The following is a 23,270-nucleotide window of genomic DNA, read 5'->3' as shown; positions in this document are numbered from 1 at the left end:
CTTGATTTGTTTGTCTTTTAGCAGAAGGAAGGCTAAACTTAATTTGTTTTTCGGCAGAGGGAAGACTAAACTTGGTTTGTTCGTCTTTTGGCAGATTGAAGACTACACTTGATTTGTTTGTTTTTTTTTGGCAGAGGGACCAGACAAGATTTGCTAATCTTTTGGCAGCTGTGGGAAGATTACACTTGATTTGTTTGTCTTGGCAGAGGGAAGGCTTCACATGTTTGTTTTTTGGCAGAGGAAAGACTAAACTTGATTTGTTTGTCGTTTGGGGGAGGTAAGACTACACTTTGCTTGTTTGTCTTTTGGCAGAGGGACCAGGCAAGATTTGCTGTTCTTTTGGCAGCAGAGGGAAGACTAAACTTGATTTATTTGTCTTTTGGCAGAGGGAAGGCTTCACTTGTTTGTTTTTTGGCAGAGGGAAGCCTAAACTTGATTTGTTTGTCTCTTTTTTGAGAGGGAAGTTTACACTTTATTTGTTTGTCTTTGGCAGAGGGACTTCATAAGATTTGCTGGTCTTTTGGCAGCAGAGGGAAGACTGCACTTTATTTCTTTGTCTTTTGGTAGAGGGAAGGCTTCACTTGTTTGTTTTTTGGCAGAGGGAAGATTAATTTGATTTGTTTGTCTTTTGGGAGAAGTAAGACTACGCTTGATTTTTTTGTCATTTGGCAGAGGAACCAGACAAGATTTGTTCGTCTTCTGAAAGGGGAGAAAAGACTAAACTTGATTTGTTTATCCTTTGGCAGAGGGCTGGACAAGATTTGCTGGTCTTTTGTCAGCAGAAGGAAGAAAACACTTGATTTGACAGAAGGAAGTCTACACTTGATTTTTTTTTTTTTTTTTTGGCAGAGGGAAGACTACATTTGATTTGTTTGTCCTTTGGCAGAGGGACTAGACAAGACTTGCTGGTCTTTCGACAGCAGAGGCCTGGTCTTGGCAGCAGAGGGAAGACTACACTTGGTTTGTTTGTCTTTTGGCAGAGGGACCAGACAAGATTTGCTGGTCTTTTGGCAGCAATGGGAAGACTAAACCTGATTCGGTTGTTCTTTGGCAGTGGGACTAGACAAGATTTGCTGGTGTTTTGGCGGCAGAGGGAAAACTGCAATTGATTTGTTTGTCCTTTGGCAGAGGGACTAAACAAGATTTCCTGGTCTTTTGGCAGCAGAGGGAAGACTGAACTTGATTTGTTTGTCTTTTGGCAAAGGGAAGACTACACTTGATTTTTTGTCTTTTGGCAGAAGGACTAGATAAGATTTGCTGGACTTTTGGCAGCAAAAGGAAGAATACACTTGATTTGTTTGTCTTTTAGCAGAGGGAAGACTACATTTGATTTTTTATTTTTTGGCAGAGGGAAGACTAAACTTGATTTTTTTGTCTTTTGGCAAAGGGAAGATTACACTTGATTTTGTGGCTTTTGTCAGAGGAACTAGACAAGATTTGCTTTTATTTTGGGCAGGAAAGGGAAGACTACTCTTGGTTTGTTTGTCATTTGGCAGAGGGAATAATACACTTGATTTTTTGTCTTTTTGCAGAGGGACTCTACACTTGACTTGTTTGTCTTTTGGATAAAATTTGCTGGTCTTTTGGCAGCAGAGGGAAGACTACACTTGATTTGTTTGTCTTTTGGCAGAGGGACTAGAGAATATTTACTGGTCTTTTGGCAGCAGAGGGAAGACCAAAGTTGATTTGTTTGCCTTGTGGGCGAGGGGTTAGACAAGATTTGCTGGTCTTTTGGCAGCAGAAGGAAGACTACAGTAGCTTTGTTTGTCTTTTGGCCAAGGGAAGACTAAACTTGATTTAATTGTCTTTTGGCAGAGGGAAGACTATACTTGATTTGTTTACCTTTAGGCAGAGGGTCTAAACTAGATTTGCTGGTCTTTTTGGCAGTGGAGGGAAGACTACACTTGATTTGTTTGTATTTTGGCAGAGGGGCTATACAAGATTTGCTGGTCTTTTGGCAGCAGAGGGAAGACTACACTTGATTTGTCTTTTGGGGGAGAGGCTACACAAGATTTGCTGGCCATTCGGCAGAGAGAAGGCTAGACTAGATTTGCTGGTTTTTTGGGAAAAGGAAGACGGGCTTAGATTTATTGATTTTTTGGCAAGGGGAACACTAGATTAGATTTGTTGGTCTCCTGGCAGAGGGAAGACTATCTAGATTTGTTTGCCTTTTGGAAAAAGGAAGACTCGGTTTTGTAATCTGTTTGGAAAGGGGAAATCAAGGTTTTTCCCGGCAAAATACATCCAGAAGAAGCTGATGTTTTTTCAAAGTAATGCTCAAATTTATAACTTGGCCAGTCGTTTGGAATTCTTTCTTCCTCATTTGTCCTGTAATATGTAGACTATTTGTTTTTTTTTAAAAAGGGTTTCCATTGGTCAAGAACAGCCAAGGAGACATGGCACACCCATGTCATAGACTCACTTTTACAACTAACCAGTTCCTCTCCAACTACATACTCAACCACACTCTTTACTTCTATTGTAAACCATTTTCATTGCTCTTAACAACTCATTTCATTTACCTTAAATCATTAACACCTCTCTGTTGATTTTTTCATAAGATTCTTTTAAGACCAGTTATGACATATACATCCCTTTTTCCTTTACTGTCATGCTTCCCATATAACTTGATCTTAACAAAAACTTGACCCACACGCTTTGTTCATCCTCTCTCCTTCCTTCTGTCATCAGTTTTACATTCTTAATCAAAACTGTACCATACACCTCTCCTAGGTTACTAAATAACGTTATCCATATGATAAGCTCGAAGTTGCTTATATCATCTCCACCTTTATACAGAGTAACAAGTATTCTTCTCACCCAATCCTTTGGAACTTAAATTTACACACACACACACATACATACATACATACATATATATATATATATATATATATATATATATATATATATATATATGTATATATATACTGTATATAGTGTGTATGTATGTGTGTAAAGTTAGCACTTAATAAGCAAAATGTTTAAGTTGTTTTTGAAAAAAGGGTGTTGATATTCTGTGAAGATTAAACCAAGCCCTCATAAGTACAATTCTCTCATTATTATTCTACAAATCCTGAGTTGCTTTTATCACTACCCCTATTGGTTGCTACTGGAGATAGAATCAAGAATAATCTTTTCGTGTCTGGTACATGGATCCCTTGCCATGTGATGGAAGCGTCTAAATGCCACGTTTTATAGCCGAGCCGTGCATTAACGACAGTCATTTTCTCTTGATCTTGAAGAGATACTTAACACGCACTGATATATCTGTACTTTATCATCGCCCTTAAACATTCTATGCACTTCGAAGACAGTTTTGGCAATTTTTGGGATAATAGACAGCGGCGTGTGGAGAGGCCAGCCTTTTATGACCCCAGGTGGCCCGTTCCAGATGTGCAGGCCCCTGGCTACTTCGTTACGTAACGCCTCCCCTTATTTTCCTCTCCGAAAGCTAGCGTGGAAGTGCAGGTTCCTTAATTATTCCGCATGTAAAAGCAGACGAGCCATAAAAACAAACCGGAGGGGCCTTTAAAATATCAAGGGGTGGATGTGCCTTGCTGCGTCCTCTTCTCTGTTGGAGTATCCTTCCAAGGTTCCTCAAGGAGTGCTCCCATAAGCTCAGTCCTGTCGGTGGTCAAATCGAGCCTCAGGGCATACTTGCATGGGGGTTAGTGCCGTCAGTGCACCTTAAGCGGTGCACTGTTGGCATTACATAAGGTTTTTGCAGCGTCCCCTCGGCCCCTAGATGCAGCCCTTTTCATTCCTTGTACTGTACCGACTTTCATCTTCTCTTTCTTCCATCTTACTTTCCCACCCTCTCCTAACAGTTGGTTCATGGTGCAACTGCGAGGCTTTCCTTCCATTTTACTGTCGGTTGACCTCATAAGTCCCAGCGCTTGGCCTTTGGCCTAAATTCTGTATTCTATTCTATTCTATTCTATTCAGGGCATACAGAAGAAGGCAGAATTCTTTAATGAATAAAATGATACGTTGTGAGAACTAAAAAATCAGGGAGACGTTATGAATATTTGAAGTTGCAAAAAGACTGTATACAGTCTTGTTAATTTTCATTATGATAGTCTTTGCCTGCACTGGCAATTTGGTCATGAAGCAATGTGTATAGGTCAGTGGTTTTCAACCTTTTTGTGCCCATGGTGCCCATGGCCCATTTTTGGCATCCCTAATTACTCATGGCCCACTGCCCTTCAGAATTGTGTTATGATGATAATAGAATTATTATAAAGTATTTTCAGAACACTTTATTAGTTTTGCATTTTCATTTATGTAAATATTTTCCATAAAACTTTATTAATTATACATTTTCATTTATGAAAGAAAACACTGGCCTGCATTTACTGTAAATGAATTTTCAGTTTTTAAATACTATTTTGAAGATGTCCGTGGCATGCCCCCCCTCAGAACTGCCCATGGCCCACCAGTGGGCCATGGCCCACAAGTTGAAAACCACTGGTCTAGGTTATGGTCAGTAAGATCGCCGCTTTGCATTGGTGTCAGTAGTCTCTAAACGAAATGAACAGTCGTCGTAAGTCGTCAGGAGTATCCAAGGTCAAAGGAAAACATATGTCAGGGTGGAAGAGATGAAGGCTTTTCCCTTGTGAGGGATAATATGCTTCTTTGGGAAAGTGTCCTTCAGTTGGGTTGTTCATTTCAGTAGCTTTTCGTAGGTACTGTACTAATCTTCTAAGTTTCTGTTCTTCGGTAGTCCAACACTTTCTGTAAAGTTGCCTAAAATATGAAAACGTGTAGGGTGTCGCGCCAAGCTCTTGTTCTGCTTAAGTAAAAGTTGTGCCTGCTGGATTATTTTTCATGGAAACAGTTTTTTTTTTATAATTTTTAGTTTCTATGCTGTATGCTGTAGCCACAAAGGACACTCTCACCCCCCAGTAAAAGATACTCCCCCTCATCCTCCTCCTCCTCCCCCCCAAAAAATATGCACGCTCTCCCCTGAAGTTGCCTGGCAAACTTTTTTTTTCTTCTTTCTCATCAGTGTCTGTTGACCTTCAGATAAAGTGAGGGTACGGTTTCTTGACAATACTTTAGACAGTTTAATGATTTTTATGCATTATCGCCGGAATTAGGGTCTTTAGCTTAGTATATTTTTTTTCACGTCACATGAAGTTACAATCCTTACTGTACCATACTTTTCGTTACCTCAACTCATATTTAGCTTTCAATTCATGTAAATAATTATCCTGATTTTTAGTTACTTATGCATTTTATTTTTCGTGTTTCTTCTTCCAGTGTTTTGAATTTCAGTTTGTGTACTGTTCACACCTAACCAACACGTCTCGAAGGTATAGAGATTTTAATTGTCCCTTGAGGGCCACACGTGCGCTTTTTGCTGTTCCCTGTGTCCATGTCGCACTAGGTTACAGCCAGATTTACGACCTGAAACATTAGTAAACTTTTCAGCCTTGTCTTCCAATCAACTTTTACGGTGCAGTAAAAAGAAAAGTAACCTTTCTGTTGTGGTGATTATCTTTCATTTTGGTCAGACCTAAACTTTTTAGGGTTCGGTAAGTGATAGAATTTTTGCTAGCTCGAGAGGAAAGACTAGATAGTCTTGTATCACTTTGAAAGAACATAGAGCTTTCACCCTTGGCATTGTTGTTTTATTCACGATATCATTGTTCGTTTTTCGTTAATTCGTGCCATCTGTATCACCAGCAACGCTCGTAAAGATGGTTTGAATGCATCCACTGTGGTTTACTTGTAATACATAAGGACAGAATTCATTCAGTTTAACATTTTTTACTGTCGTAAAATTTTTACTGAATCCCTTATACTTACAAAATGTGTTTTCTTTAAGATAATTGTAACAACCGGTAAAAGATAACAGTGACACATAATTAGGAAAACCATAACAAAAGCACCAGGTACGGTTTCATTCGCAACAGCCGGGATCCTGCACTAGTAGTGCAGCTTATAAGGCTAAAATACATTGTTTATAAAGCGGTTAAGCGATCATTTGAAAGCATTCAAAGCAAATGCAGGAAGCCTTTCCTTGTAGAACTGGTAGGTGCGAATACACTAATAAAACGGGATTGGTTTAATTACTTTACCTCATTTTGGCGATATCGCACTGTGTACTATCTCAGGCGCATTGTTCATTGATTACAAGGTCCATAAGCCTTTGTATTGTAGCCTATGTATCTTGATCTATGTACCGTAACCTCTGCACCATAGCCTGCTACAGTCGTGGGTTTGACACCCTTTCTTGAAGGTACTCTCGGGCATTCTTCTTATTTATCAACTTTGGTTGATGATTTAATAATAGAGTTTGTGTTATTTGTTGATATTCATAACTGACATATACAGTATATACTGTGGTCAAAGCTCATACTTCCATCTTGGTGACTTTCCGATTCTTATTCTGCTCTACTGCCGCTTACGCCTGGATACCTAACTTTCTTGCAGTCTCAGTGAAGCTCGCTTATTTATGTGCAATAATAATAATAATAATAATAATAATAATAATAATAATAATAATAATAATAATAATAATAATAAAATACAATGCGTAAATGGAATACAGTATTTACAGAGGTTATCATCAGGAGAGGGATCTTTCAAGGCGACTCACTGTCCCCACTACTCTTCGCACTAGCCATGATTCCCATGAAAAAAGCACTGCAGAAGATGGATGCTGGGTACCAACTCAAGAAAGGAGGCAACAGAATTAACCATCTGATGTCCATGGACCACATCAAGCTGTATGGTATGAGCATCAAGGAAATAGATATCTAATCCAGACTGTAAGGATATTATCTGGAGACATCAGGATGGAGTTTGGAATAAAAGAGAAATGCGCCTTGATCAATATACAAAAAGGCAAAGTAACAAGAACTGAAGGGATACAGCTACCAGACGGGAAAAGTATCAGACACATAGATGAGGCAGGATACAAATTCCTGAGAAGAATAGAAGGAGAGGATATAAAACACCACGAGATGAAGGACACGATCAGGAAAGAATATATGCAGATAATTAAGGCGATACTCGAGTCAAAACTCAACGCCGGAAACATGACGAAAGCCATAAACACATGGGCAGTAACAGTAATCAGATACGGTGCAGGAGTAGTGGAGTGGACGAAGGCTGAACTCCGCAGCATAGACCACAAAACTAGAAACACATGACAATACACAAAGCACTACACCCAAGAGCAAATACAGACAGACTATACATAACGCGAAAGGAAGAGGGGAGAGGGCTACTAAGCATAGAGGACTGCGTCAACATCGAGGGCAGAGCACTGGGGCAATATCTGAAAACTAGTGAAGACGAGTAGCTAAGGAGTGCATGGGAAGAAGGACTGATAAAAGTAGACGAAGACCTAGAAATATACAGAGACAGGAGAATGAAAATCAGAACAGAGGAATGGCACAACAAACCAATGCTAGGACAATACATGAGACAGACAAAAGAACTGGCCAGCGATGATACATGGCAATGGCTACAGAGGGGAGAACTCAAGAAGGAAACAGAAAGAATGCTAACAGCGGCACAAGATCAGGCCCTAGGAACCAGATATGTCCAAAGAACAATAGATGGAAATAACATCTCACCCATATGCAGGAAGTGCAATGTGAACGACGAGACCATAAACCACATAGCAAGAGAATGTCCGGCGCTTGTACAGAACCAGTACAAAAAGAGGCATGATTCAGTAGCAAAAGCCCTCCACTGGAGCCTGTGCAAGAAACACCAGCTAGCTTGCAGTAATAAGTGGTACGCACACCAACCTGAGGGAGTGATAGAAAACGATCAGGCAAAGATCCTCTGGGACTATGGTATCAGAACAGATAGGGTGACAAGTGCCAAAAGACCAGACGTGATGTTGATTGACAAAATCAAGAAGAAAGTATCACTCACTGATGTCGCAGTACCATGGGACACCAGAGTAGATGAGAAAGCAAGCGAAAAAATTGATAAGTATCAAGTCCTGAAAATCAAAATAAGAAGGATATGGAATATGCCAGTGGAAATTGTACTCATAATCATAGGAACACTTGGCACGATCCCAAGATCCCTGAAAAGGAATCTGGAAAAACTAGATGCCGAAGTAGCTCCAGGACTCATGCAGAAAAGTGTGCTGCTAGAAACAGCGCACATAGTGAGAAAAGTGATGGACTCCTCAGGAGGCAGGATACAACCCGGAATCCCACACTATAAAAACCACCCAGTCGAATAGGATGACTGGGATAGAAAAAAAAAAAATAATAATAATAATAAAAATAATAATGCTGAAGGAATCCACAGTGGTGTAAATGTAAATATATATTAGAAATGCATATTTCTAGTATATGTATTTACACTTATACCACTGTGGATTTCTTCACCATTTCAGTGGCTCGTGCTGTTATGAGATTTTAATAATAATAATAATAATAATAATAATAATAATAATAATAATAATAATAATAATAATAATAATAATAATGAGTTTATCATCATCATTTTCATGACAAAATTACTTCGCGCACTCATTCTCATCAGCATATGCTTATTTTTTATGTAAAGATAAATTTTTATTCAGAATCCCAACCATGTAATGTTTTGTGCCAATATCCCTTGTATTTCAACCCATTGATCTCGATTAATATCCACTGACATTTGTTGTTTTGATGCCAGTTTAATGTCAATCAATAAATCAATAAATGCAACCACGTACGAGACCTCTACAGTGCAGGTACTTTTCAGGTGCCATTTTGGTGGTACTGTGGGTATTAGTACCCTTGAATTGAAGGGGCGGCGCTGTCATGCTTTGTTGATATTGCCTTCATTATTCTGATTTTTTATCACTTTGTTCTGTACTCTGTATGTGTATTTGATGTTAACGTATATTAATATATTTCTTGTGCTCCAATGTATATAATTTTCTTTTGGTCTCTCGTTGACTCTTTGTCTCTTTCTCTGCTACATATAGTCATTCTCTTCTTCAGAAGCTTGTTTAACGAGTTAACGCCTATTGCTCCGCTACGCATGAATGGATGCACATTTGAATAATAATAATAATTATAGTAAATTATGAGCACAAGGGTACAATTGTATGAAGAACTGTTAAGCAGAAGGTTTTTTTTCCTCAAAGCAGCCACAGCTTCTCTCCTCACTCCCACTTTCAAGCACTAATGTCCCCTAATCCCAGTGGTTACGGCGCTGCTTGGCAGACAAGCAATCACTCCCCATTAGTGGGCTACTGACTGTGGTTCGGCAGGAATGACAAAGTGGGACAAGGAAACGGCGGTTCCTTTTACTCATTTCCAATTTCCCAAACGTGGACGTCCCGATGTGACCCGGATGAGTGACTTTTGCTTTTCGTTAGTTGCTGTTTGCTGTTTAAGGTGTACACTCGCTTTCAGATTTTTTCTTTATTCCTTTAAATTTGTTAATATTCTAAAAACTCTCAGTTTACTCCGTATGAAAAAAATAAGGAAAATATTCATAGCCTATCAGAATAGCGTATTGTGAAGTTGTGATAGACAGTGGAATAGAAAATTAGAGGAATGTAGAAGATAATGATAAAGGGACCTCATGATCCAACTTAGTAGTCATGATATACGTCTCACCATGGGAATAGACCGGTGTTCGATTCCTTTGCGAGACGGAGCCTTTCAGGTACTTTACTGTAAATTCCACAGTGCTTTTGTTGACTTAACTTTAATTATATATCAGGCAGTTAGATTGTGGTAGGTCGCTGTCACCACCTACGTAGGAGGGCTAGCAACATCATCCCGATATGTCAGCCGCAGACCAGGAAGATCGAACTTTTTAGCGACATCCCCTCAGAAAAAAATAAAAAGTTGTACAGGAGAAAATGATAAAAGCAGTCAGACGCGGAAGTTGCCATAGTAAGCATTCTGAGAAACTTTCTTCAGACGCAGTTACTGTCGCTCTCACAACTCTATTTCAGATTTGAAAATGTCTTAGCTGTGTAGGCAGAGGATGAGAAATATTTCGATTTCCTAACGCGTAAGCAAAGTAATCGTATCAAAAGACTCCAGTAAATGACTGTTCAAAGGGAAGATGGAAGATGAAATACTCCTAAGGAAAAAGCAGTAGTAATCCACCTTTCCATAAGTACCTTCTAGGAAGCAATCCTCTTCAGGGGAACATTAGAAATTCAACGCCCTCCATTGCGACGAGAAACCCTGTAGTTATGCAGGAGAAGGTTACGGTCAGAAGGCGAAATTGCTACTGAAAGAATGCGGACTCTTCGTGTACACAGGAACCATAAAGAAGAAGAAGAGGAAGCAGACAATCGTAGCAACGTCCACATGCAAATGCTTTCGTTACGCAACTCTTGCGCCGAGCGTCGAAGACTTTCTGCTTTGGAATGTACTCATCTTTTTTTTTTTGCACCTGAGGTGACAAAAAGCGCAAAGTTTCTGCCGTTTTTTGTCGGCCGTTTTTGAAATGAGGATTAAAGGTCTGTCTGACAGGTGCAGACTCTTCCTGTGTTATTTGAAAACCCTGGCATCACGTTTGGGAGGACCGACCGTTTACAAACTGCATTTTGCAGGTACTGCAGGCAGTACAGAATGCCATTTAATCTAGTCATGAAACTCCTATCCCCCTAAATTGTTATTATAAAAAAAAAAAACTTCCAGTGGTCGATTCGATAAGCACGATGTCTTGTAACTGCTGCCACCTTCTGGCAGGCAGGGTACTCAGTTACTGAGGCAACTGGCAGGGTAACATAATTGCGACTTCAAACAGTTGAGACGATCCCCTTTTGACAAAGTTCGCATGAAATGCGCGCATTGAGTTCTTTAAGTGACCGGGCTAACTTTTATTACTGCCATAAATTATGTTTGTAACTGCATAAAGAAACCATTTAGTTAACATCCTCCTTATAAAATATAATTCAGTCTTAAATAATAATAAAATCAAATTTTAAATAGGCATGAAGACGAACGTAATGATATTGCATTGTCCTAAGACGGTTTTAATTGCCGTTTAATAAAACCAAATAATGAAAAATTTATTGTATCATACTCTTATTCATAAAACTGTTTTCCACAAATTCTTTGTACTGAAGTGTTTAGTGACCATCATTATATTTAACAATGAGAAATATCACAATTCTTGAAAACATCTTAACATCTGTATTTGCTGCGTACATGCAGGATTAATCTCTCTCTCTCTCTCTCTCTCTCTCTCTCTCTCTCTCTCTCTCTCTCTCTCTCTCTCTAATTGAGTCGACGTGTTTTGAGAACATTCAGGCACTGACGTGTCATGGGTTTCTTAGACGGCTTTTGTCAGTACAGTACTGCAGGTATTTCGAAACATTTGTATATTTAGTCTGTTCCCCTCGTTCCTTTCTACATAAAATTCCAAACTCTGTAACTGTACCTTGTTCAGTTTTTCCCACTTCCATGGAAAAATAGATATTTTGAAAGAATTTGAAGGTAGTTTATTAACAAGCAGCAGAGCCAAGGGACAGGTCGTTACACTGTCATACAATTTATTAGAGACTGAATATAATAACATAATGATCATCTCCTGTGCCCCATCTCCACCCACGTAAGTTCTGGAGGAGTAAGGCAAATGGCTGCTGGTGGCTCAGCAGGTAGAACCCAAACCCCCTGTCCCAAGCTCACGAGGTTGCTGTGTTCTGCCTAATCTATCCTAGGGTGCTGCATCTGACCTAACCTAACTAGGATGCAGTGCTCTACCTAACCTATCCCAGGGCATCATGTCCCAACCCACCTGTTCTTGGGTGCTTTGTCCTACCTGACTCGTCCTAGGTCACAGTGTCCTACCTGAAGAGTGCTACGGTTTCATGTCCCATATAACATCATAGGGTGTCATGACCCTAGTAGGGGTCTATACCCCTCGAATTCCCCCGGTGCTTGCCATTATGGAGTCTTGAAACGGCCTCAGAACTCTTCTTATTTTACTTTTTCTCTTCTCAAAAGTTATTGAGGAGCACAGGCAGACTACAGCAAATGTAAAATTAGAATTAGAAATATTTGCAAAGGATAAATGAATGCTAATAACAGAGAGCAGTTTAGATTATTTGATAAATTAAGTTAGAATGAATGATTAAATAATACTCTTTTGAAGGGCAAAATGGGTCAAACAAATAAGTATACTTTGGTAATATTCAATTAAATATACTCTTTTGAAGGGCAAAATGAGTCAAACAACTAAGGATACTTTGGTAATATTCAGTTAAATATACTCTTTTGAAGGGCAAAATGCGTCAAACAAATAAGGATAGCTTGGTAATATTCAATTAAATATACTCTTTTGAAGGGCAAAATCAAACAAATTCAATTAATATTCAATTAAATATACTCTTTTGAAGGGCAAAATGAGTCAAACAAATAAGGATAGCTTGGTAATATTCAATTAAATATACTCTTTTGAAGGGCAAAATGCGTCAAACAAATAAGGATACTTTGGTAATATTCAATTAAATATACTCTTTTGAAGGGGTCAAACAAATAAGGAGTAATATTCAATTAAATATACTTTTGAAGGGCAAAATGCGTCAAACAAATAATAGCTTGGTAATATTCAATTAAATATACTCTTTTGAAGGGCAAAATGCGTCAAACAAATAAGGATAGCTTGGTAATATTCAATTAAATATACTCTTTTGAAGGGCAAAATGCGTCAAACAAATAAGGATAGCTTGGTAATATTCAATTAAATATACTCTTTTGAAGGGCAAAATGCGTCAAACAAATAAGGATAGCTTGGTAATATTCAATTAAATATACTCTTTTGAAGGGCGTCAAACAAATAAGGATAAGCTTGGTAATATTCAATTAAATATACTCTTTTGAAGGGCAAATGCGTCAAACAACTAAGGATACTTTGGTAATATTCAGTTAAATATACTCTTTTGAAGGGCAAAATTCAAACAAATAAGGATAGCTTGGTAATATTCAATCTTTTTGTCAAACAAATAAGGATAGCTTGGTAATATTCAATTAAATATACTCTTTTGAAGGGCAAAATGCGTCAAACAAATAAGAGATAGCTTGGTAATATTCAATTAAATATACTCTTTTGAAGGGCAAAATGCGTCAAACAAATAAGGATAGCTTGGTAATATTCAATTAAATATACTCTTTTGAAGGGCAAAATGCGTCAAACAGATAAGGATAGCTTGGTAATATTCAATTAAATATACTCTTTTGTAGGGCAAAATGCGTCAAACAAATAAGGATAGCTTGGTAATATTCAATTAAATATACTCTTTTGAAGGGCAAAATGCGTCAAACAAATAAGGATAGCTTGGTAATATTCAATTAAATATACTCTTTTGAAGGGCAAAATGCGTCAAACAAATAAGGATAGCTTGGTAATATTCAATTAAATATACTCTTTTGAAGGGCAAAATGCGTCAAACAAATAAGGATAGCTTGGTAATATTCAATTACATATACCCTTTTGAAGGGCGAAATGAGTCAGACAAATAAGGATACTTTGGTAATATTTAATTAAATATACTCTTTTGGAGGGCAAAATGAGTCAAACAAATAAGGATACTTTGGTAAAATTCAGAACCATTAAAAAATGGCAAAATAAGAAGTTTCTTACCCCATCCCAGTGAGAAGTGTCAGAATCGTGTTTTTCTTTTCTCATTGAGTTCTCTTCTCATCCCTTGTCTATAAATGAGGAAATAATGAGTTTTCTCCTCGTCTTTACTCATCAATGACAAATGGGGAGTTTCTTCCACATTTTCTTACTGAGAAATGACAAAATAAGGCATTTCTTCCCCTTACCTTTCTAAGAAATGACAAAATCGGAAGTTTCTTGTCATTATCTTCTTGAGAAAAGGAAAAACTATCAAGTTGCCTCTCCTGAACTTATGGGTAAATTGCATAATAGTTAATTTTCTTCCGTTACCTTATTAAGAAATGACGGAGTCGGGTGCTCAATCCCATTACGTTGTTAAAATGGCAAAATGTCTCATTTATCCCCCTGACCTTATAGGTAAATTGCACAATAGGGAGTCTTCCCCCCTTCTCAGATTAAAAAATGGGGAGTTTTCTTCCCCTTCCTTACGGAGATATGACAAAATAAACAGTTTCCTAATTACCTGAATAACGAATATGGAGCGTGCAAGAAAATGGTGAGTCGATCCCCTAACCTTTTTTAACATAAGGGAAATAGGGAGTTCGCCCCCATTCACCTCAGTGAAAATATGATGCACAATAGGGAGTGCAAAGTAGGGAGCTTTCTTTCCCCCTTACGTCGGATGAATTCGATAGACCCCACCAGAAGGGTGACGACTGCCAAGAAATGTGTGTCGCAGGCGCTGTCGGTGCCCGGATGCCCCGGGGGCCGGTGCTGGTAGACCCATGGTTAAGCACCGTGGCACTGACTGGGGTGGTTGAGAGACCGAACTCAAGTAGGGAGGATAATCTGCTTATAGGGTATGATGCCCAAAATCCACTTGCAGGGGTATGAATTTGAGTATAGGTGCCCATGAACTGCTCGTGGGGTTATGGGCATATTATTGCGGTGCCCAAAATCAAATTTGCTGTTAATGTGTAAGAATTTTTTTTTAATTGTAAATCATGGCCATTTGATTAGCCTGAATGTAGTATTGATATGTAAACTTAAATATTTTCTCTGTTTCTATATATATATGTATATATATATATATATATATATATATATATATATATATATATATATATATACCTGTATCTATACATGTCTGTGTCAATATCTAAAACAAAATTGTGAAAGGAAGATCATATTCTACTTTTTTTATCTGCGGATAAAAATAATAACAGTACAAAGATTTCCTGTTATCCCTGTGTCATTCATTGTCATTTAACCTTAAAAGATGTTAGTGGTAAGCATAAATATTATTTATTTTTAATTTGTAATACTCCATACCTCTTAATCAAGATTTCAAATACGGTGGTCATTGTAAAATCTCAGAGTTTATCAAAGTCGTCCATGCTTGGAAAAAATTCTAATTTCAAGAGAATAAGATTGACACGAGATTCTTGTGTCTGGTTTTGCTTGAATGTTTAACTGAATGATAGAAGCGAAATTATATACCTCAATGGACGGTGGATTTGTATGTTTTTAAAGTATGGACTCAGGTTTTTGAAATATGCATTCAAGTTTTTTCATATAAAGTATATTTTATATCATTGGTGTAGGGATGCCTCATATTGATCAGGTGTTTCTGTATATTGAATTTGAAGAGGTTTCTTATTTTCAGCTCTTACGGAATAGCTTCTCTAATGTACCTTGATGTGTTTTGATACAGAACAACTAAGACTCTTATTATGTTTACCTACACAATAAAATGAGTCAGCAGGCACAGGCTACAGGCACTCATATAGGCAGCCTTCCCTCTCGAGCCGCGAAGGTGCCAGGCCCTCCGTTGCATATCTGCACTAGTGATCTAATAATAAGAGTGACAAGTCATAGCCGAGACATGCAGAGCGGGAGGAGTAGAGGGAGAAGAAGGGAGAGAAGGAGGGGAGGAGTGAAGGGAGAAAAGTCGGAGGCAGAGGGAGTGAGCTCAAAGATAGAGAGATGCTGTGACCTCAAGATGAGACATTCAAAGTTTAGGGATGTGAGAAAACCCATCATGATCTGGAGGCCGATGCCGTGATGATGTTCTAGATGCTGTTGGCTCTCTCTTTATCTTTCGTCCCTTTTTGTTTCGCTTGTTTGCCTTTCCAGCAGGTGTTTGGAGGCGTCGTTTTTGCACCCACGTCGCTGCTGCACTGTGCTACAGAGCGACCATGGGCGTGCGGTCTGTGGTTCTATAATCGTTGGGTTCAAGGTTAGAATTTCGATTTTTCATCCGTTGTCAGGCAATGGGAAAAGACTTGAACGTTGACTGCGGCTTTGAGTGATTTTGTAGCTGCGCTTACAGGTGCTTCACCGGCTGGTGAATGCACAATCGTGCACTCAAATTATATATATATATATATATATATATATATATATATATATATATATATATATATATATATATATATGTAAATTATATATATATATATATATATATATATATATATATATATATATATATATATATATATATTTATACACAGTAAACTCTAATTTAGGAATTTTTTTTACACTGCATAAAGAAGGCAAGTATTTGCTGTTAAGTCGGACATGACAGGCCTCTCTGGTGGTATTGAGGAATTCAAAATGAGCTCATTTCCAGTATCCATATTTGGAGGCTTCTCCCATTAATGAAAAATGCAGAGACGCAAACTGTTTATTGAAGCACTGTATTCAGACGGTGTAGAATTGATGTTGAACACTGCTGCCTTATTTGAACTCATGCTTAATTATCAGCATATTTATTTATACACTTAATTTATTTTTTTCACCATAGTGTCAACTAAACTTTCGAGCCCTTTGTTCTTAGCAGAGGTCACATCAACAAATGTTAAAGTAGTCCCAACAAAGGAATCAGATTGACTTTCCTTTGTATCATTCAGCGATATATGGAAACAGTAGATCAAGTTACTGCTTGAGATTTGCGGCCCTTACAACACCTAGCCAGCTTGTATCACGTCCAGAAAGTCACCCCATTCCAAATTGTGTTGCGTTCATTTTGGTAACTTGCTGTGACAGGTGCAGTTATGGATGGCATCGCGTTTAAAGATGGCGTCAGGAAGTCTTGGATATGCAGCGCCAACTGTGGCATCCACTTGAACTAGAATAGGTAAACTTTTGGGGAAGGTGATCATAGCGCGGACCAATATTGGTCAATTATTTCCGCAATAAGCATAAGAGAAAAGCACAGTTTTGTTAGAAGTGAAAGGATAAGCAGCGAAGACTAGAACTTTATGGCACAAAAAAAGTTGATAGAAATTCTAATTCTTTTTCTGATTTTACAACCTTCGTCCGCTTTCTCCAAAGCCAAGAGATTAATCTCTCTGGGCTGGCCCTTGCCTGTGTCTAGACTCATGTCTCGTGCAGACCAAAGATATTTGTGTGCAAGCTCTAAACTAAAGGTCAGGCTTTTGAGTCTGAAGTAAATGAAAATGTAATTCTCCTGAAAGATTATTGGGTTCACTGATTTTTTCATGATGCTCTCTCTCTCTCTCTCTCTCTCTCTCTCTCTCTCTCTCTCTCTCTCTCTCTCTCTCTCTCTCGACCACTTCGGCTTTGTTTCTTGAGCTGTTGCAATAATCATATTTTGTCAGCCCTAAGAACTTTCTATTTCCCACTGAAAGGTCACTTTCATAACTTTCGTATTGAGGCAAGCAACTGAGGTCAAAATTATTGTTTGTCTGCGTCTGTGAATGTTGATATTATCTACTCGATATTGCGGACAAGAAGGACGACTCTTGCTTCCAGTACTGTATAAATTAAAGTTCTATTTATTTGTGGGAAAATTAATAGTAGTTTTTCCCCATAGAACGGTTGGCTCCAGAGGGTATTGGCCTTCTGGTTCTTAGCATGGTTTTTGTTTTGGAGATGGGGCCCGGGATGAGGTTGCTAGCCTCTTGCCCTTCTTCACTTCGATAGCGACCTGCCGTAGTCGAATAACTATCAGGTACATGATTCGCAGTATAGGTCACCAAATGCATAGGCTAATTGGAATTAATGAGAAGTAGCTTTTCAGCTTGCTCCTGAGGACCTGTGGCTAGTGAGTTGTGGCGTCCTAACCACCAGACAAGAAGAACCTGTAAATATATATGTTTTTGATCTTGGATAGAATAGAATAATGTATTATTTTAATCTCGGATAAAGCTCGCTTCAGAATTACTGATGGTTGGATATTGCAGTTTACGGAGTAAGTTTTTCCCAGTGTGCTTGAGGCGTGTTCTGACTTTTGTGAACGATCTTTCTTATTTTACGAGAAGGTTTATATCGATTCCTTCTCTTTATTCTTTGTATCTGACCAAATTTTGGGGTTATCTTTGCCATCTGACTTTTTACAACAGAAGTACGGATTACGGATTGCTGATGAGCATTTCTGCATAGGTGTTATATGAAGTGGATGATGTTCTGGAAGCATTCTGCTAATTGGCTCATTCTTGGTGGTACCGTTTAGAATGAATTTGGAAGGCACCATTGCTTTCTTTTTACTCTGGAGACACCTCTTGTAAGGAGTGGCTTATCGGCGAATGCATAACATTATATATATATATATATATATATATATATATATATATATATTATATATATATATATATATATATATATATAATGTGTGTGTACGCATGTGCATACACACGCATGTAAATACGTGTATGAATATATATAAACGGTTATTGTCTGCATCTGCTGTTGGATACAAATAGAAATCGACCCCTTCCGATTCGGCGAGGTTGCCGCAAAGCAGATATTTCATGCTTCGTTGCTTAAACACGAGTATCTCGACCACGAAGCCGAAGATAACATCTGTTTGAATAGTGGGATGACGTGTACGCTAGCTAAACAGCTGGAATGGTCTTTTGTTCGTGATCTACACTCGTTAAGCCCCGTAATATTGTGGTCTGGAAGGCAGTGACTTTACTTGGGTTCCTTTATCGGTCTCTTTGCTTGCACGCAGCTTTGCAATTTGAGAAACTCTCTTGGGCTTCTGTTACTCACTATTTTGTTTTCCAAAATGCTCTGCAACTTGACAAGATTTCTTGTGTTCCTGCATCTGGTTGCTTGTGGGTTCCTGTACCCTTCTGCTTGTTTACAAGCTGCTTTGAGACAAGCAAAAGGTTGCTTTGGCTGCTACATCAGTATGGTAATGGGATCCCGTATATTTCCGTGTATTTACAAACTGTTGTGCAACTTTGCTGGATGTCATGACTCCTGTATCAGACTGGTAATGAACTGCCATGAGTTTTGCCAGTACTCGAATGTTGTTTCTCTATCTTAAGTATACCTTAGTTTTACCAGACCACTGAGCTGATTAACAGCTCTCCTAGGGCTGGCCCGAAGGATTAGACTTATTTAACGTGGCGAAGAACAAATTAGTTACTTAGGTGTTACAAAAACTTCCTTTGGATTTATCAAGATCGATTGGGCAAATGTTACTCGATTTCTCTAAAAGCTTGTGTGGGATATGTAAGGATTGATTGGGATCGTGCATCTTTCTGTTTCTTTACGAACTGCTTTAGGATTTTCCATGATCTATGCGGTTCATGTAACTTTTTCTCCTTTCCAAACTGGTTTGGGATTTGTCAAGACACTGGGTTACTACACATTCTCCTTTACAAACTGGTTTGGGGTTTGTCAAGACTGACTGGGTTACTACACATTCTCCTTTACAAACTGGTTTGGGGTTTGTCAAGACTGACTGGGTTACTACACATTCTCCTTTACAAACTGGTTTGGGATTTGTCAAGACTGACTGGGTTACTACACATTCTCCTTTACAAACTGGTTTGAGATTTGTCAAGACTGACTGGGTTACTACACATTCTCCTTTACAAACTGGTTTGGGATTTGTCAAGACTGACAGGGTTACTACACATCAGTGTTTCTTTATGAGCGGCTACAGGATGTGTTAGGATCGACTGGGTTGTCGGCTTGTTATCTATGCTTCACCTACCCCAAAGTGGTAGTACTAAACATGGCGGAAGCTCCTTGGGACGCCGTGTTTAGTACTAGCCTCTCGGGGATACACCCATTTCTCTATTGTGCAGTCAACACATTATATTAATAAACGATATCCTTGTGCGGCCGTCTGCTTTACATTTACCATACGGTGTTTAGTGGTAGCACCTCGGAGTAGATGACGCGTAGATAACAAGCCAAAGTAGCACCTCTTGCTTTTTCTTTAAAACCTACATTAGGTTTTGTCAAGGTCAGTTGGGTTTCTGCATTTTATTTGTTCAAATATGCATTGGGATATGACAACAACTTTTGGAGTCCTGGAAGTGAAGATAGTTATGAAGTGTCTGTAAATCTTATGGATATTTTTATTACCAAGGTTTTCCTGTGTTTCCCTTGCAAATATCGACATGTTTAAGAAGAAGATATGGTTAAATATATTTTATAACATACAAAACTCGTACAACCACTCCTTTAAACTGCAGTTATGTCAATTTATTCATGTTCTCTGATGATTTAACAAATTTACACTGCCTTTCCAGCCCGCTTACACTGTCCACGACATTAAATCACTAATTGAAGTAAACGGCCAATTGATCCAAAATAAGTCTTTGCTGTCAAGACCACTAACTATGCATCTTGTCCCTCTTCAGCCCTGGCCCGCGCCCCTCGGAACTGTCACGTGACCTCCCCTGACCTGGGCCGACCTCCCGACCTGGGTTTTGACTTACCAGCATGCAGCCTTCGGACAGTGAAGACGAGATCGACTCCCCCGACGGACCCGGCGCGTCGCACATCCCGGCAACTATATATGTCATTAAGGTAATTCCAGGTCGATGAGAAAGTCGACTTGGGTCATATGTGGCTTGTCATGTCAGCTCAGGTCATTTCACTTAGATATATGTCAAGTGTCAACTTTTTTAGGTCCATGTAAGGAACATTTTTACTTTAGGCATGATGTTATCTTGTAAAATTTGAAGTGACTGAGGGTCATTTTGGATATGTGGGTATGTGGGTATTGTGCCCATGCTGAGCTCCTTATCTAAATTGAAGGCTTTTGTGTACAGATGTGCTCTTGATACGACATGATTGCAAAGGATTTCGTTCAAAATTCACGAACTGGCAACCAAACATGCTCCATATTTATCTATTATTTCAATGCGTAAACACGATTATTGCATACAATAAGGTAATAATATGTTTCATAAGTGATATCTGTCATATATTTCAAAACTGTAAGAAAATATCACGTGTAGCCAAATTTTGGAAAAACAGTTATGAAACATTTTCAAACTTTCGTTCACTCACCGCCGATGCATTTGACAAAAAAAAATCATCATCAAACCTCAGTTAAAATTTTAGAATAATAAAAGGAAAAATTGTCATATCATTGTTATTGCTTCCAGTGCAACCATAAAATTTGAAATAGTAGTATTTGATTGTTTTTACGCCTCAACGCTGAAAAACTATAAATAAGTAAATACGAAAGTATTACTGTAGCTAAAACACATCCACCAACATCGACTGGTGAGCGGAGCATGTGTGGCGCAACCATTAGAGTGGCTGCCCAACATGAACCACCTGGGACATAGGTCTATAGTTAATAGCGACAATTAAATTATCTTGAAAACATATGAATTTTATATTTGTTAGAGGAATATTTGGATTTTCAAGAAAATAAAATTATTTAAGTTATATTTCTTAGCCACTTTAAAAATTTAAAACCAAGAATTTGTTGCTAGGCCTAGGTATGTTAGATTTCTTTACTTACTATAAATACATTACACTTAGCATTCACATCTCTTACACTCCAAGTTACCTTATGAATGAATACATTATACACCAGAAGCGAGCAGAAGGACTTTTAAGAAAATAATGTTTTAAGCCAGTTAAAAAACAAATTGTTCCACAGGCCTTGATATTAATACTAATAGATATTTCGATTAATAGCCATCTTCTCCATATGATTAAAATCATCATCTTCTTTTATTCATCAAAGAACAGGTAATCTCTACAAATAAATTCTTTAGTTACAGAAATTATTTCTCAGAAGGCCTAGATTATTTTTTTAGACCTATAAATCATTTTGCAAGATACAGGCCTCTTGAACACAGCCTAAAACTTCAACATTCAAAGAAAATTTGTTGTAATTCATAAATTTATATTCCTATTTTGAAAATGTTATGACTGTTGAGCTTATTAGATCTGCTGTTATAATGCTGCAGAGGTAGATACGTTGACCAGTCCACTGGTCATTGACGACACCGCTAACCTTACCACACCGTTCTTTGAGCTAAGCGATGTAAAGAAAACAAAAATCAGTTCAACTCACACAGATTACGAGTTATACCAATGCACAAAAGGGGTTAGATTTATATAGCCATAGGAAAAATAGCGTTAGCTGTGAGTTCGCAAACTTGTCGAAATGTACTACGTTAGAAATGAAAAGAAAAAAAATTTTAACACTAGTTGGCAACGTTAACTTGCATCTGAGATTTTGGACGATACAAAAAGAATCATGTCGCCTCAGATCTGAGCATGACTCTACAAACTCAGGTCACTCGAAGTCAGTCTGGCTAAATTGATTCCAATCTGTATCATTATTATGTGCAATCAGATAATTACAATCATTCTGTGTAACTTAAGTCGGTGTATTTCCAGTGTGTTCTTCATGACTCAGCTTCTAAAGTTTTTGATCATTTACTCTTTCTTCTTATTCAAGGTGTTCAGGATTCTCTTACAGGCTTAATATTATTAGAATTATGTAAAATATGAATTATGTAAAATATTCAAATGGTTTACAGTCTTGAGACCATCCTATTCATACCTGTCATGTGCAGTACGTTATCGTCCGGGCTATCTGTTTTTGTGCTGTTTTTGTTATTGATATCGTTGTTATCTTTTTTTTTTAATGTGTCAAGTCATTTATGGCCATATGCAGAAGAGATCTGTAACAGTTTTTTGAAGTTCATTTTTGTTTGTTGATTGAATGTGAAAGTAATTTTTCATTGTATTCTGTTGATATTTTGTTGCTATTCTGATGATATTTTGGTATTTCAAGTACATCAAACAACTCAGTCATCAAAACTCTTGGTATTTCAAGTAAATCAAACAACTCAGTCATCAAAACTCTTGGTATTTCAAGTAAATCAAACAACTCAGCCATCAAAACTCTTGGTATTTCAAGTAAATCAAACAGCTCAATCATCAAGGCGTTAAGAATTTTAGTCAGTTTATATTATTTGGTGACAGATTTTATGATTAGTTTACTGTATATTAGGCATGCCTTGTTAATTTACACTATTTTGTGAGTTATTGAGATTTGTCACCATTAAAACACTCATTTTCATATCATTTAGCCTCAGTTCTTTGGTATTCTGGGAGATTAGGTTCAAGGGTTTTGGTTCCTTGACATTAAATTCTGTGGTAACTGGAGCCTGCATATATATTAATCGTTTAATTTGCTTCGTCATTTGGTAGTAATTCATTGCTGATAAACTTCTTATTGGATTCTAATTCATGCCGTTTGTGGATAACGAGACCAAGACAAGTTTAAAAGAGTTATTGGACGCTTAACCCTGCAAATCAAGAACTTTTAAGGGTCATGATAAATTCTTTTCACATATTGTTGTAAGTAGGTAATTTTTTTTCCCACATATCAGAGGGAAAATCTTATCTGGGTCTTGTCAGCCCACCTATGATTTGGTTGCCCCAGTCATTCAGTGTCGTAATTG

General features: G+C 38.0%; 1 protein-coding gene across 8 annotated transcripts in view; it reads left to right on the top strand.

The window, feature by feature from the left end:
* Positions 1 to 23,270, top strand: part of Axs (Abnormal X segregation) — a 259,532-nt gene that overhangs the window by 60,497 nt on the left and 175,765 nt on the right. For all 8 annotated transcript variants that reach the window (XM_067089603.1, XM_067089601.1, XM_067089598.1 and 5 more), the window contains exon 2: positions 20,190 to 20,358. In XM_067089603.1, coding sequence (XP_066945704.1) covers positions 20,272 to 20,358 — 87 coding nt within the window. In that variant the 5' untranslated portion in view covers positions 20,190 to 20,271. The remainder of the gene's footprint in view (positions 1 to 20,189; positions 20,359 to 23,270) is intronic.

The sequence above is a fragment of the Macrobrachium rosenbergii genome, chromosome 46 (assembly GCF_040412425.1).
Source record: "Macrobrachium rosenbergii isolate ZJJX-2024 chromosome 46, ASM4041242v1, whole genome shotgun sequence".
Taxonomy (NCBI): Eukaryota; Metazoa; Arthropoda; class Malacostraca; order Decapoda; family Palaemonidae; genus Macrobrachium; species Macrobrachium rosenbergii.
Note: the sequence above shows the minus strand (reverse complement) of the source record. Positions and strands in the feature narration are given on the sequence as shown.